The sequence below is a fragment of the Pithys albifrons genome, chromosome 4 (genome assembly GCF_047495875.1).
Source record: "Pithys albifrons albifrons isolate INPA30051 chromosome 4, PitAlb_v1, whole genome shotgun sequence".
Taxonomy (NCBI): Eukaryota; Metazoa; Chordata; class Aves; order Passeriformes; family Thamnophilidae; genus Pithys; species Pithys albifrons.
This window is the reverse complement of record NC_092461.1, coordinates 48,163,415-48,180,789: the sequence shown is the minus strand read 5'-3', so window position 1 is coordinate 48,180,789 and position 17,375 is coordinate 48,163,415. Positions and strand designations below refer to the sequence as shown.

The 17,375-nt window shown below is 37.7% G+C and overlaps 1 protein-coding gene across 1 annotated transcript in view; it reads right to left on the bottom strand.

The window, feature by feature from the left end:
* LRP12 (LDL receptor related protein 12) overlaps window positions 1–17,375 on the bottom strand; it is a 52,175-nt gene that overhangs the window by 21,433 nt on the left and 13,367 nt on the right. Inside the window, exon 2 of the mRNA XM_071553998.1 lies at window positions 353–409. Coding sequence (XP_071410099.1) covers window positions 353–409 — 57 coding nt within the window. The remainder of the gene's footprint in view (window positions 1–352; window positions 410–17,375) is intronic.

Here is a 17,375-nt window from a genome sequence, read left to right as displayed (position 1 = left end):
ACAGTAGCAAGTGTCCAAAATTACATTTCAGTAAATTTCATTTCACAAAAACTTTACTATGGAAAGAAAATATCAATTCAACTTAAACCAACTTTTCTCTTAGTTCAATGTTTGTATGGAAAAATAATTAAGCAGTCCACTTAGAAAGGCATAATCTGTTCATGAGCATGCAGGTATCAGTTTTATCTTATGAGAATTTTTCCATGTTCCAGTTGCTTCATTCCTTATTACATGCTGCAAAAGGCAGTAATAATTTTTATAGCCAAATATCTCTTCATAAGATACCAGGTGGCTTTCAATATTTACTATTTAAGTCATGCATGAAATTTAAACATTACAAAAAATGACTTACCCGTTGACACTCCTGAAATATGCACATTTTCAGAATGTTCTGCAAGAGCACCATTTCCTAAAATTAAACATAATGAATAAGCTAATTTCCAAGATAAAATTTGTAGAAATTCTTCAGATACCTTTTTACAGAACAGAAAGAACAAAAATGAAGTTATTTTAATTAATATTAAACATTAAAGGTCCTACATTAATTTATGATAAAAGAAAAAACTACAGAAGAAGTTACTATACAATAAAACCCCCCAAGCATTGTTAGTTTACTAGGAATAATTAAATATACTAGAAAGTTAAGGAACAAGTCAATGATGGTGGCAGAATTTTGACAAACTATGCATTTTAGACAGTAGACTTTGTATGATTTTGCACCAAATGATATTTTGTTTTTATGAAAGGTTTATTTCAATGCATCTTCCCCATCTCCTCCTAGATCAGTATTTGTACGTAAATGCTATGCAGATATAGAACTACATCCATCTGTTTCATAAGGTATTGTAGCCTTCAGTCTTTATCCAGAAAGACGACTCTAATATAGCAGGGACCTCTCTACCTTCAAGAGTTCATTAAAACTACGTATTCTTGCAAAGATGAACAAGACCCATATAGTCATCAAGAGTTAGAGACAAAAAAGTTATCCATCCAAATCCTGTACTACTTTGTACTTCTCCAGAGTAAAATCAGCCTGCTAAAGCGAATACCTTTGCTGACAGGTGGTAGCCCTGGTACATGTGACAGATCAAACTCTATTTGCGCACATTTCTCCCACTGAACAGCCTTTTCCTCCTTTATTCATCAACCTTTCTTTTAACCTTTACAGTAAAGTTTTATTAAAATCCTTCAGGCATTTCAGGAGGAGAGAGCTACCTTGATAAATAAGCTCGTTGAATCCAGGCGGTGAATCTTAAATGTAAAATACATCACTTAAGCAAATCTTAAAACCACAACTCTTAGTCTCTCAAAGTTTTGTAATATTGAAGATTTGCCACATCACACAGACTTTCACGTATGTGAAACCAGTTATTCTATCAGCATTGTAATGTAAGTGTGGTATGTCTGGACAACAGGAATCTCAAATACATGAAGAAAACACAAATTCCTTTTATACCAATTTAAAGACTGTTATGAGTTAACCAAGAACATAACACACCAAAGCAACCGCACCTTAGGGCTGCTCCACTGCACGGGTTACAAGTAAAATGTTTCAGAATTTGCTCCTCAGGTTGACGCCAAATGCACTAAGACAATTTTTTACTTCTTGAAGACACCACAGTTAGAAACTTGATGATCAGAATTTGTAGAAAAATGGAAAGTTTAATATATATTTTTTTAAAACCAAATTCCTTGGTTCTTGGAAGTGACATATTTCCCACCCCATTTTCAATATACTAATTTCACTGCATATATTTACTTATCAAGTTGCTTTGTCCCAATTTAAAAAAAAAGCCAAATTGTAACAACTCTCCTCAATGTTCAAAAGATAAAAGTATTTTAAAACAAAAACTATTTCAAATACTGTATCAGTGAGCACCTATTTTCCAATTAAACTATTTTCAAAGTAAAACATACTTCTACATTTTAAAAATCTGTTCTCCAAAATTTCTCCATTTTGCATACAACTGAAGTGCCAAGGAGCACTGACACTGATTTCATGTTTACAGTAACACTTAGCTCTCAATTTACAAATACAGAATAAACATCTTTGCTGCAAAGTGATTTTATTTGTAACTTATTCCACAGCAGCACATTTCTGATTGTTTTGTTTTCTATTATTTCCATCAGCATGAGCAAAACATTAACACATTTCAAGATCTCTTGTTTTAACCTAAAAATAGCTAACTGGTACTTCATCTTTCAAATACATGAGGGATCACTGACCTCTTTTTTAATTTGCAAAAAGAGGTATTAGCACATTTAACTATATCTGTAGTTGTTACTGAACACTGAAAATGAACAGTATGAGAAAAAAGAAGGAACTCTAAATGTTTGTGAAATATGAAAAACCCAAAGGAAATGACATTGAAGGCAGTATCTATCTGGGCACTCCACTGACGCTCCCAGAATCTGAATGCTGCATATACACAAGAACCAGGAAAACAAAAACCCCAGAACATGAATGAAATCAGTTCTGATAAAAATGCAGTAAGAAAACATGAAATAACCGACATAACAATGAAATGATGGAAAACAAAGTAAACATAAAGACTGACAAACCATAAATCGGTAATAATGAGAAGCCTACTAAACTGGGAACTCCAACTGAATCTGCTACACATTGACTGAGAATTAATGGGTTAAGAAAATTTAAGCCAATAACCAAATATGGAACACTTGATTATTTTCTATCTAGATATGCTTTATGATCTAGCAATTAATCTCGGAGATAAAGTGATGTCACATTCATTGTTAAACTAACTTCGGTGATTAGTGAGAAGCAGCACTAATGTGTAATGATGAAGCCTCAATTCAGAGCCCAGTGCTATAGTAACAAAATAAGGTGGAGGGTTTTTTAAATACTTTCCTTCCCAGTAATCTTGCATTACATGAAAGATGAATCTGAGAAATCTTTCAGATTACTACTTCTTTTTTATATTGGAAATTGTCACTGAAATAGAGTGTGTTCAGATGCCATTTAGAATCATAGAATCATAGAATTGATTGGGTTGGAAAAGACCTCCGAGATCATCAAGTCCAACCCTTGGTCCAGTTCCAGTCCATTTACTAGATCATGGCACTCAGTGCCACGTCCAATCTCAGTTTAAAATCCTCCAGGAATGGTGAATACACCACCTCCCTGGGCAGCCCATTCCAATGCCTGATTACTCTCTCTGGAAAGAATTTTTTTCTGATATCCAACTTAAATTTCCCCTGGCAGAGCCTGAGCCTGTGCCCCCTTGTCCTATTGCTGAGTGCCTGGGAGAAGAGACCAACCCCCAGCTGGCTACAACTTCCCTACAGGTAGTTCTAGACAGTGATGAGATCACCTCTGAGCCTCCTCTTCTCCAGGCGAAACAACACCAGCTCCCTCAGCCTCTCTCCATAGGGCTTGTACTCCAGTCCCTTCACCAGCCTTGTTGCTCTTCTCTGGACCTGCTCCAGCACCTCAATATATTTCCTGAACTGAGGGGCCCAGAACTGAACACAATACTCAAGACGTGGCCTCACAAAGTGCCGGGTCCTGCACTTGGCCTTATTGAACTTCATCCCATTGGAATCAGCCCATCTCCCAAGTCTATCCATATCCCTCTGCAGAGCCCTCCTGCCTTCCAGCAGGTCGACACTTCCTCCCAACTTAGTGTCATCTGCAAATTTGCTGATGATGGACTCAATCCCCTCATTTAAATCATCAATAAAGATGTTAAACAGGACTGGACCCAACACAGACCCCTGGGGAACACCACTAGTGACCGGCCGCCAGCTGGATGCAGCTCCGTTCACCAGCACTCTCTGGGCCCGACCCTCCAGCCAGCTCTTAATCCAGGAGAGGGTACACTTGTCCAAGCCATGGACTACCAGCTTTTCCAGGAGTATATTATGGGAGACAGTGTCAAAGGCCTTGCTGAAGTCCAGACAGACCACATCCACAGCCTTCCCCTCATCCACCAGGCAAGTTACCTGAACATAAAAGGAGATCAGGTTGGTGAGACAGGACCTGCCCCTCCTAAACCCATGCTGGCTGGGTCTAATCCCTTGTCCATCCTGAAGGTGCTGTGTGATTGCACTCAGGATGAACTGCTCCATAACCCTGCCAGGCACGGAGGTCAGGCTGACAGGCCTGTAGTTGCCAAGGTCCTCCTTGCAGCCCTTTTTGTGGATTGGGGTGACAGTGGCCAACTTCCTATCATCTGGGACCTCCCCAGAGAGCCAGGACTGTTGGAAGATGATGGAGAGCGGTTTGGCAAGCTCTTCTGCCAGCTCCTTCATCACCCTGGGATGGATCCCGTCTGGACCCATAGACTTGTGAGGATTCAGCTGGCTCAGTAAGTCACTATTTCCTCCTGGAATACAGGGGGGATATTTGGCTCCCTCTCTCTGTCTACCAGCTCCAGAGGTCAGTTGTCTTGAGGGCCACCTGTCTTACTGGTAAAAACTGAGGCAAAGTAGGTGTTAAGTACCTCAGCCTTCTCCTCATCTTTGTTAACTATATTTCCCTCCAAGTCCAACAGAGAATGAAGGTTTTCCTTGCCCCTCCTTTTGTTATTTATGTGTTTATATAAGAACTTTTCATTATCCCTAACAGAATTGGGGAATTTAACTTCAAATTGCACTTTTCTTTCCCTGATTTTTTTCCTGCATGACCTAGCTCTCTTCGTAAATTCTTCATAAGTAGCCAGCCCTTTTTCCACAGTCAGTAAACTTTCTTTTTATCCTTGATTTCCTTCAGAATCTCCCTATTTAACCAAGCCAGTCGTTATGATCCCTTATAATGGAAAACAATTAAAAGGTTAAAAATTTCCTTGTACCATGAATATGAAAATGCACTTAAAAGTATTCAGAAGTCTGAAAGTCCATGGGGATCTGTTAAAGAAAGTTACAAATTCATCTAATCAGGATAGCTTACAAACATTTAAGTGTTATTAACTGCTAACCTTTATAAAATTTTTAAACTATGATCCTGATATGACCTCAACAATTATGTCACACGGTGCCATATAAAGTGAGCCTACTAGAATATCAATATATCAGAAAACAGATCAATAATTTCCATTAAGATAGGGGAACATAATTATCTTTGAAATTCCTTTTAGTCTATTTAATACAGCAGAGGATGAGCATGTAAAAGAAAAATCTTACATCACCAATAAGCATTTGTATTTCTATACATTTTAAAGAAATATTTAATAATTATTTCCATTTCAACCTCAAGTTTTAAACTGAAAGAGGTGTCACTTAACAGAACTTTTATACCAAGTTTGTCCATATCAGCACAGTGCTGAAAGACACAAAGAAGCTCCTGCCTTCCATTCTGCCTGTGAGAAACCAAGATGGTTTTTCTACAACTAACATCTATTTTTTTTTCTGGTGACTTCTTAGAAGAGATTACTAGTGTAACCAGCACTATACCCATCTTCATCACATCTTTTTATAAATGTAGCAGAAATGGGCCAGTTATTTTAAGTGGTATTAAAACAGAAATGTTTGTCAGCTTTAGTCTTGCATTTTAAGATATGGTCAGCAACTGCATGCAAGTCAAATTCAAACAGACAAGGCTCAAGATAAAAACAAGCACATAACATGTTTTTGGTTTAAAAAAATGCAACCAACCAAACAAAAAAATCCCTGAAGAATATTTACTAAATAGAATACAAGATATGTTAAACTACCACTAACCTACAGATTAAACAAAAGCACGGAAAGCACTTTTAATCGTTTTTATTGAGGTGCACATGAGTTTGTCGTCATCACTTCTGGTAACACCTCTAAGGTTGCTTGACTGCAATATAAAAAACCCAGGCAGTTTGAAGTTGAACTCTTGATAGTGTTTTACATCTTGGAATGACCTTTCAATTTCTGCCTTTCTGCCTTCGATAAACTTTAAAAATCTCTCAATTGTTCAAAGAATGGTTATGGTCAAAGTTGTTCACTGATTCTGACAGACTCATCCGTAAAATTTTGTTTTATTTTCACAGCACAATGCCAGTTCTTTTGACCTTCATTGGTTTTTTTCTATCCCACTCAAATCCTCTGGGTTGCAATGCTACCTCACCTTAGGATCAGGCAGAAACAGACAAGTAGTTCCACACACACTTGAATTAATTCCTTTTGATTCAGGCCTCACAGCTGGCTGACCACAGAACAAAACAAGGCAATAGTAGGTTTGCCTTCGAGTTTCCAGCAGTTGGGGCACTTCTCCCCTATCAATCTGTATGAACCTGTGGTAAATTCCCTATACCCCACCCTGAAAAGCAAAACACCCTCACACCATCAGTTCCCAACATCCTGGTCCAAGAATCCTATACAGAGTCTGGAGAGGCAAACAGAATTATGGAAAAGATAAAATCCATAGCCTTAGAAGGTATTTGACTCACTAACTACTTCTGAGTTTCATCACAGATAGGAAATTAAACACAGGTTGGGGAGTGGGGCTAGCCAGGAAGAAAATGTGGCACCATGAAACACTCCAACCAAACAGCAAAGAATGCCCTTATGTAGGTAATATAGATTTGTGGCAGTCAGAGGAAGCAGAGACAAACTCAGGCAGCAGTCTGATCAGAAGGCTTGCAGAGAAGACAAAGGACTTTATTTTTAGTTACAGCTTCACTTTTATCTACTCTTGTATATAACATGCCAGCACACTATTGGTTAGTTAGCTCACTAAGCATACATGGAAACATCCTACTGGTTACAAGTTATCACACATTCTACAGGTCCTTAAGGGTGGACTCATCAATGACCTCAGACATTAGGAATACACACACGCACTGTCATCCCTACACTTTGACACCTGAAAAAACAGGACATGCTTGGAAAAATCGGCCAGCAAGTTGAATGTATTTGAAACACAGACAGTAGTAGTGATGCTCACGCTCAGTGTGGAGGCTCCCACAACACAATCACCTTTATTTCAGGCTGTTACCCCCTCACATCCATCCTGCTCCATAGCCTGTACACCACAGCTCTCTCAAAATGTGTTAAGAATCAGACTCAAAGGATTATTTGCATATAACTGGAGCATAAACTGTGCCTACAGTTCTCATATGAGCTTCTCCTTTCAGCTTTACTCAAATTCCTGCAGTTTTCAAAAAGCATAGCCACACAGACCCCCTTCCACCGCCCTCCCATAACAAAGTGACCCTCTAGTCAAAATATTCAGATTAAACAAGAAAACCTTGTGCACCCCAGATATATATACAAACTTGAATGCTTCAAGCCAAAATGAAGTTTACCTAAATAGTGATATCTGACATAGCAAATAAAGATTCTTAAATCAAGCCTCATTTTGATTTCAATTTGACTAAAATTAGTAATACTAATTTAGCACAGTGAAGTGAGGAATATTACAAAAGTGGAGATAAAAATCTGGTACATGCAACCTTGTCCACTGTGATTGTAAAATCAAATTTTATAACTTCAGTTTGAAAGAACATCATGTATCCTGAGACCACATTAAATTCAGATTATGATTTACAGCAAAATTAATTTAAGTGTTGAAATGAAAAGTTTAAAGAAAAAAAATTCATAGTGGCAAAGGCCACATTTTAAGCTACCTTTATTTCTGCTGCTACATCAGCAGTTACTGTCCACAAAAAAAAAAAAAAAACAAACAAAAAATCCACAAAGAAACACCCCCAAAACCCAACAAACATGCACACCTATCTCCATTGAGGCTAAATTCTTCTGCATCAAGATTAGGCCCCTACCATTACTAACAGCCAAATTACAAACCCCCTACAAAGAGAACCGTATAAATTGAAGAACTGCTGTAACTGAATTGCTATGAAGAGAAAGCTTTTTCTAATCTACCTTGAGTTAAAAGGTACTGTGGTGCATAACAAATGCTACATAAGCAGATTGGACAGGATATTTTTCTTGAACCACAATTACCAGGGACAAGAGACCAGCAACACTTCCTGTCTATAATGTGTTTCTGAACACCCTTTATCATGGTATCTGTTCAACTTGCTTTACTTTGGACAATGTATTTCATGACCAAATTTCCTTTCTTCATCCTACTCCCAAAATTTCATTACACTCTGTACCTTATGATGGGTAACGTTAAGTTTTTTTACTCTGCCTCTTGTCAGCTGAAGTTACCTTGCAATAACCTTCACCAAATTTTGCTTCTGACCAGTGATGCCATCAAAATAAGGTTGCAATATGCTTCCATGAACAAATTGGTGCTACCTACCATATCCCCTCACTAAAAACTCACTTAGCAAGGGGCCTATGATGCCCTAGTTAAAAAAATAACAATACCCTTCTTCATCTACAGATATGGGGGCTGCAAAGATAAATGTTGCCTCCGCAACACTCCAGCAGGCTTCTTGGAAATGACCCCTTTTGTTACTACAAATTGTGAAAGTTCCAGGCGCTGGCCCACTTCCAGCAGACACCTAAGCACTGCTGTTCACAAATAAACTTCCTGAAGATGCCGCTTGTCACACTGAACCACAGTCAGGCTCCTCTGCTGAGTCTGTGGCAGAAAAGTGCAAAGGCTACTGCCCACCCATCATGCCTGTGGTCAGTCCCTCTGTGATGGTACCACTCAAAGAAGGACATGTGAGATCAACAGAAAGACAAGTACTACACCATCCTTCAGATAAACTAGATGATCTTTAAAGGTTCCTTCCAATACAAACCACTCTATGATAAAACATTTGTTCAATATGTAACACAATACACTGCATTCAATTATTTACATGTAGGTCACATGCAGCTAATGAGCCTCTTCAGTCTTCTGGCATGTCAATTACAACTTCATCTCCTAAACACTTATATTTGTTAAACTACTATACATGTACAATTAAATGCATCAGCTGCAGGAATTTAATGATGTAAGAACTGCAAAGAACAACATATTCACAGGTATATGGCCATACTGCAGCCAAGCTCTCCTGTTCTGTAAAAGGAGCAGTGATCAGTATACTGAGAGTAACGGGAGTATGCAACTGAGAAAAACGACTTTCTGTAATCTTAGATAAACAAGAGGGTACAAAACGGACCAGACTTGTTTCTTCCTCCTTTATAACCCAGAAGAGTCTACGAGAATATGGTTTCTTCTGTACTTTCTATCTGCGCAACACAAGTTCTCCGACCACTGCTAAACTGTATCACAGAAATTCAGATTTTTGCTTCCTCAGAAGACAGGAAGAGCTGCATGTGCACTTCAAATTACAAGAGAGAAGGAACTGAAAGTGGAGTAAACCGTAGAGCCAAAAAAAAAAAAGGCAGTCTAACGATTTGAAACTTACCCTCTCTGAACAGTTTGCAAAATAAAGAGAATTATTGCCACAGGAAATGCTTCAAATTAAGGTGTGGCAGAGCTCAGAGCACACAGTCCACTGAAGCCAGGCAAACACTTGCTATATCTCTATATCCAGTAAGAAAGCAAAGCAGCAATATCATTCCCAGATTTCTACAGAAACCACTCACACCCTTTACAGGTACCACCACTTTATTATTTTCTGCCTTCTGATGGCTTAGTTTGCAGTTATTCCAACACTTCAATTAGAGATACACACAAAACAAAGTTAGTTTGTGTGCCAATATGTACTTAGATCAACTACTCAGGATAAGATTCACAATCCACAGTAATCTTGTATTTTCCTGTCTGTCTTTTTTTATACAGTGTATTATTGCACACTGACCACAAGTTTTTGTCCTACACACAACTGCTTCTTACCTTCTTGGCAAAGGATAACAAGTAATTCACGCATAAGGCAATTAAAAAAAGATCATGAGAAGGGAGGGTTCTGACTTTTGGGCATTAACTGACAAATAATCTCCAGTTCAGCTGCAGAATCTTCACCAGAGTTATTGACAAATTTTGTGTTATTTATTTTTAAATCAACAGTTTTGCATTAACTAGTTATGTGCACTTTTCTTTTTCTGTATTTCCTTAAAGTTAAGTACTGGAGTCATAGGAATTTCAGGTGCTCACTTGTAAATCAGCAAAAGGTCATGCAGCAAGATGCAAATTCTTCTTTATGTAAGAGATGGATTAAATAATCATTTTTTTAACACATGCAATACACAGAAACATTGAGAGAGTTACTGCTCTGCAGACATCAGTCAGAACTCTACTAAAGGCAAGCAGAGCAACAGAGACAAGATTTATTCCAAATCCATGTAACAGAAGAACATCTGCTACAGAAAAGATACAGTAAATATATCTAAAATTTCACACAATGAAAGCAAATGTTCACAGGAAATGAGAAAGTGTTGTATACTCAAATACTACAATGGCATAATTAATTTCTTTAATTAAGAAAAGAATAAAAATGATTAACAGACAAAACTATACTGAAATAGTGGCTTATTTAAATGTTTAATGATACAAAAGCAAGCAATAACCACAAAATTGCATTGTAAAAGCAGATAAAGCACAGAATTTGTTTACAGTACTCAATGCTGTTATTTTATGTGTAACCATTTTTATTTTAGACCAACTGTGATGTAGTTTTATTTAGTATACTAATACAAGTACTAGAGAATCAATTCTGCAATGGAATCATTTTATGTAGGTTTTAGATTTTTATTTTTACCTTTTACAACAATCAGTACCCCCCTCATTTTGTGTTTAAGGAACTTATTTCTTGGGTATAAAATAATGGGTATGGTGCTGCTAAAAGCCTGCAGTGTATACTTAAAACATGTTGGCTAACATTACTTTCTTTTCATCACTCCTTCATTCTTATACTCTCCTCTCCTCCTCACATAGGAACTTTAAATGACATGTAGCTGTGTGACATTTTTGAAAACCAGGTCTTTATTCATTTTTTGGTTAATAAAACAGTGATGAACTTTCCAAATCTGCACGTGTTACACAGAGCTTGAATTCCAAGTTCATCACTACTTGAGCAAACCACATGCAAACCTTCACTGTTGTAAGCAGCAATAGGGCCACGAAGATGATGGGAGGGCTGAGGTACCTGCGCTAGAGGAAAGGCTGAGAGGGCTGTTCAGCCCAGAGAAGAGAAAGCTCCAGTGTGACCTTGTTGCAGCCTTTTAGTGCCTGAAGGGGCCTTACACCAGAGAGCAGGAGAGGGTAAGACAAAAGCCTGTAGCGACAGGACAAGGGGCAATAGCTTTAAACAGAGAGAGTGGGTAGAGTTTGGGTATCTTTCAGGTCCCTTCCAACCAAAACGAATCTATGATTTTATAACCTTGGTAACACTGAATTCAAAATCTCCAAAGAAAAATATCCTACTACTCTTAAATTCTCTAGCATTGTAAAATTCTCCCCACACCTAAAAAAGTCTGCATTCTTTCTTCAAAAATTGACTCAGAACACGTACTCAAAAAACCTAAGTTCACTGCATCAGTGAACACTTTGAATTTGAAGAATAATGTGATCATTACAGATCTATTAGCTACTCTACCAAAACATAATATATTCTTTATCCTGATAATTTTATGGTGTTAACTAAAAATACTAACGTAGACAAACCCTGTTTCAGGTATGTGGCATGCTTTCTGAATCTTCTGATCCACTCCACTTCCTGTGCTTTGGTTCCCATTACACTGTGGCCTTGAAACCATCAAACAGGATTTCTTTTAGATGATACCCTCCTACTTGTAATGGGTACTCAGTTTTTTGGGTCACACTAGGGCTGGTCCAAGGAAAACCCTTTTGAAACACACAGTACAAATGTACATCTTCAGTGTAACTTGTTTTGCTCCTCAAATCTGCTCCTGCCGGGCTGTGGGATGTGCCAGTGCAGACACCCCCAACACGCCAGGCGTGCTCTCTGCTCACCAAAGCTCCAGTGCGGCCAGGGAGGCTCCATCTCAACCTCAGGCATAAGCTCAGCCTCCACAGCCACTCAGTGCAAGCAAGACAAGTTCTCATTCTGGATTCCTGAGGCACTTACTAATATACATCAATGGTGAACAGTGTCCCAACACATATAAGAAAATTTACAAAATTCTGTATCACCAGAGATGTTAGCATGATGCAAATTTGACACAGATGCTGACAGCCAAATGATGCTGGAGTACTGAAACAGAGCCCACAGCACCACTGGGACACATCAAGCAAACACTTGGAAGGTGCTGCAGTCTACAATTGACTCACATTCCTGCTCTCTAGATGTGGCTTCCCAGTCACTTTCCACTCTTCCTTGTCCCTGTGCTGTCATTAAAATACAAAATCTTAAAGCAGTAACTAATTTCACTTCAGAAAAGGATTTTTCTGTGAAAGTAAAAACAGTTAAAGCTTCTCAGTTAAAGTTTTAAAAGGTGGGGACAGAAAAGCACCTAACATTACTTTTCATTCTCACTCAAAAATTCCACAAACTATTTATAGACAGCTCTAATATACTTGGCAGCAAGCAGTGGAAAGTGGAAATCAGGCAGAGACACTGGCTCAGCTTCAACAAGATTCCTGACTTTAAGCACATAAGTAGTTCTATTCATGTTAAACCCTACACTTCTACCCAGTCAGGTATAAAGGAAGTTACCTCACTGACCACTGCCTGTAAGTTGTACGTGTTCTCAGGTGGTAATCTAATACAGCACTTCTGATTAGAGAGAGTAGAAAAATCCCCAGATTACTACACCAAATTAAACAGTTCAAACAGTGAATACAGTCTCCTAAATTACAGTTAAACCTCAACTGAAAAAAAATATTAAGGAAATCAGAAGAAAAGAAGTAGATCAGAAACTAGTGGGGGAAGCAAGAGAGACTTTACTACCTACCCACCCTTAAATGAGCTTTGTCTGTAATAAGGCTTAGGTGCCTATTCTTAAATTATTAGACCTTATTATTAATTCAAACCCAACAATTTGCCCTCCTATCTGGAAACTTCCACTGCTGTATTACTTAAAAAAACTTAAGAATTCCTAAGTTTCTAGCTGTTTTAAACAGCCGTGTTTAAAATACTAAAACTCAATGAATTTAACAAAGAACTGTTCAGAGCATTTGTACATGGTTCAGCTGCAGCGACTATTCTTTTCTTCTGAAATTCCATCTTGAAATTGCAAACTACGTCACATTTGAAAAGTGCCAGACTAGGGGAAAATTTCCATGTGTGGGCTGCACAGTGCTTACACAGTAGGGGAAGATCATTACAGATTTGATGCATACTCTTCAGGCTTTGTACTTTTGCCTACAGTTTCTTTAAATTGCTGTTGAGTGAAAAAAAGGCTTTGTTTTTGCACCATGCAGATTTAAATTATTCTTAATTCCTCGTAATTATAGGAACAAATGCCAGTTCACAACTATCTACACAGAGCTGCTATATTATAGTAAAAAAATAAAATCAAACCCCCTAACATCTACCAACAACAAGAAAATATAACAATTTAGATGGAAACAGCCAGACTTCAGGTCATATATTCTTAAAAGATAACACCACTGGTTACTATCTAGTGATTTGATTCCATACCATCTTGACAAAGTGCTAAGAGAAGAAACAAAATCATTATTCATAAATAATAACTGCAACCATCATGAATCTATTATAAGCTTACAGAAATGAAAACATTACCTGCTCTTACCCCATGAATTTTCACCAGGAACCCTCAAAACATCCACACTTCGAGTTCCAGATGACAGTGTGACTCAGACCTACAACTGACTTTTTTCCAAAAAAGACTGAAGTAGTGTAGGAGTACTTGATAGCCGAGGGAGAAAGAGAATCACGAGGGGTTTGGATAAGAAGGAAAACCTTGCTCAATTGCTGCAGTTTTATTATTGAGCCTACATCTCATGTGACCTACAACTCAAAACAGAAGACAAAAACATGAGTCATGTTAGAAAGAAATAGAAAAAAAATTGCCTAACATACATTCACAGAACAGTGGTCTCAAAATGCAGAAGACTCACTGGATTCATAAAGTTACAAAATCTATGCAAGTCTTTATTCAGCAGAAGGGCCAAGATGTTACAATCCAGAGATCTGGGAGGGAGTTCCATACTTCTGACTGAAGTAAAAGTGGGGTATTGAGAAATCAAACCATAATTTCCATTCTGCTATAATGTTTCTGGAACATCCTCCTGAGCAAACCAGGGAATACTAGAGTCAATGGAATATACCTGCTGAGCTTCAACTTCACCTTTACGAAGGTAACAACAATAAATTAGAATTAACTGCAGCCCATCCTAGCTGCATTTGCCATAGTGACATAACTGAATTGAATGCAAGCAGTTCACTGGGAAAGGCAGTGAAGCAACAGTATATTTACAGCACATTTTGCACATACATCAAATATAAAAATCATAAAAGCACTGCATGTTTATTGCATCTAGGAAAAATATCCCCATTTGAAAGATAAAACTGTGTCTTCTTTCCTTCTCACTACTTATTACTAGAAATAAAACTTTGATTTTGACAACTTTTTATACTCTTTAATGTGTTTTTCTTTCTTTCTGACAGACTTAAATAGCACTGTAGAGTTCCCAAGAAAGCTTGTTTTCTTTACTGTATAAAAAAAGTTCACAGAAACCACAGACCTTGCAGAGACTTGTGCAGACTGTTTATGCAAAGTCTGGCAACTGGAGTTTTTAGACCCCATGCACCTCCTCAAACCAAAACTGAACTTACACAAAATGTCGTGATGACTGCCCAGCTACCCCAGTAATACAAGACAGTCTCTTGTTTTTTATTAAGGCTTCACTTAACATAAGTGTAAAAGTAACCTTGCATAGTGTAACTCAGCACACCATCATTCACAAGGACTGCAGCAACACAGTGAAAAGCACAGTCAAAGGAGGCAAGAGCAATGCACTTTTTTCGCCTGTCCATTCAACATCTGTAAAACAGTAGTTTTACAACCTTGTGCTCAATTAATTTCATTATTTATTATGAATTATTTGATCTAGTTATAGCAGACAGAAGTAGAGATGTCACCGAGTTTCAAGGGAACCCAAACATGTAGATGCTTCCATTCTCACTAGTAAAATGACATGGAATTGACACAGTTCTTGCTCTACTGTTAATTATCAGCATGAAAATTTCAATTGCTATGATAGCAAAGGCTATTAATTACCTACACTAATTTTTTAGACTTGCCTAAACTATGCTGTTTATTAAATATCCTCAGGATTTAGGAAAAATAAAAGATGAACTTGCTGGAACTTGCTGACCATAACATACTGCATTCCTCAAAATGCACTGCAAATTGCTTAGTCAAAAAAAGACAGACATTAAGAGATATGAAATTCATTTTACTCAGATTAATAACTTCTTTAAATAAGAATCAGATCCTAAAATTGCTAAAGAATACTCCTGCTATGAACATGTGTACACACACACCTGCATGGCTACACTCAGCACCCATGTAAGAATTCTGTGCATGGCAGCCTTGATACTATTCCATTCTCTTGTACAAATAGTTTTGTTTCATCAAAGCAAACGAATGATAAGGGAAATACCCAATGATTTTTTTTTAATTTAGTAAAACTTATTTTCTCTCCAGTGTTTTATGCAAGACCTACTTGGAGAAAACTCCACTACAGCTACTGCATTGATTCAAGTCATTGATTCTAAACTGGAAATTTCAGAGACCCCCAAGAAGTCCAGAATCACTCAATACATATTTATAGAATTTAAAAAACAAGACACAAACAGATGCAGATGTCTAAGACCCAAATCCTCTCCCTCTCTTTAGAAAGGGGATTTTTTCCCCCCTCTTCCTTTCCATGTTATCTGCTATTAATCCTGTGATTCTTGTCTTGCAAGGATAATGCTGGTGCTGTACCTCACATATTAGCATGAGCAGACCTGTTTTATTTCAAACATTATGCAGTGTCTTGGAAATAAATTTTCAAAATAAATTTGTGAAAAGTTTGGTCTTCTTTACTTGGCTTATGACAGCCATAACATACTACCTGCATTGCCTTTCTTTTCATAACAGCACAAACTAAGCTTTTCTCATGGCTATAGCTTTATTGGGTCAGAAACTCCACAAACAAAAAACAACTCTTGTTCCGCAGAACTCACTACTTTGTAAAAACTGTCTATGATGCATTTTTATCAGGTAAAGGAAAGGACTATAAAAAAACCCATGATGAATAAAACTGGAAATTCCAGTCCACCATGTGCCAAAACACAATCAAATGGCAGTGCTTTGTAGGAACCACAGCATAGTACAGTCATGTGGGGCTGAAGAAAGCAAATATGATCTCTTTGTGATCCCATGGACAGAACTACCCAGGTGATGGGAAGCACAAAAGAAGGGCTAAACTTGAGCAATGTTAATAAGTGATAAAGTTATCAGTACTAAAGAACACTGCAGATCAACAGGATAGTAAAAATAACCAGAACTTTGACTTGGAGCTATCATCCTGTGCTAATAACTCCTTATGCCTCATCTTCCTCTCTCTCCCCCACATAACTTGAGGGTACAAAGTTCAAAATTCTGAACACCAAAGGGAAAGGTTTGTCTGTTTCCCAAAGTGGAAACTTTGTGAAGCATTTGGAAAAGCCTGAATTACATTGACTGTGCTGGAGGTAGTTACAGAGACACTGCAGAGCTTATGTTATTAGTTTTAGTACAGTAATTGCAACATGGAGACAGTTAACACAGCCACCTTTATATGCACTGGAAACAAATGCACTTCTGACATCAAAACAGTGCTTCTCACATTGCACAGTACTGCAGGGTACTGCAGGCTCTTGCCATAGGTACTCCCAGAAGTTATAAAAGATAAGCACAATCTTCTACTCAGAAACAACAAACATGAATGTTGGATAGTACTATGATTTCACAATTGCAAAATACTGCAATGAAAAAAAATCTTTTCTGTAGAGCTGAATAAGCATCTGACTTGATAGCCAGATTAGGCACTTGCAATTCAGCAGAGTCCAGCACAATGCCAAGAGAGCCATAGGATATGTAACATTGGTCAAAGAGAATAAAACGAAGTTTGTTTCAAAACACTTAACTATGTAATTTCCCTGCTATCAAACTACATTCCTGAGACACATGAAATAACCCTGGAAAACTTTAAATGTGTTAAAATAAACACACAATTTGCTGTATGGATCCTGATTTTGGAGTTTTATAAGGCAAATATTTGTCACAGAAACTCAAGCACCGTAACTACTTGTAGATGCCACTGTGTACAAACAAAGGCTGTTTGTATGACCCTAAATGCACTTTCTGTGCCTACTCTCAGTAGTCAATAAGAAAGTCCCACACTGTACGGGCAAAAAATCCCAAGTTTTATTACATTATAGTAAATCCAAGTATGCAAGAAGAGACATCCTGTATCATTCAGCTTTATCTCATTCTTTTATGTAACACAAAATTCGAACTACATCAAGCTTTCCTTCTTAAACATGCACAGATATTCCTGTCTGACCCTCTGTCAATCATATCCATGTAGTCCTGTGTAGCAGAACTGTCATTTCAATCAAAGT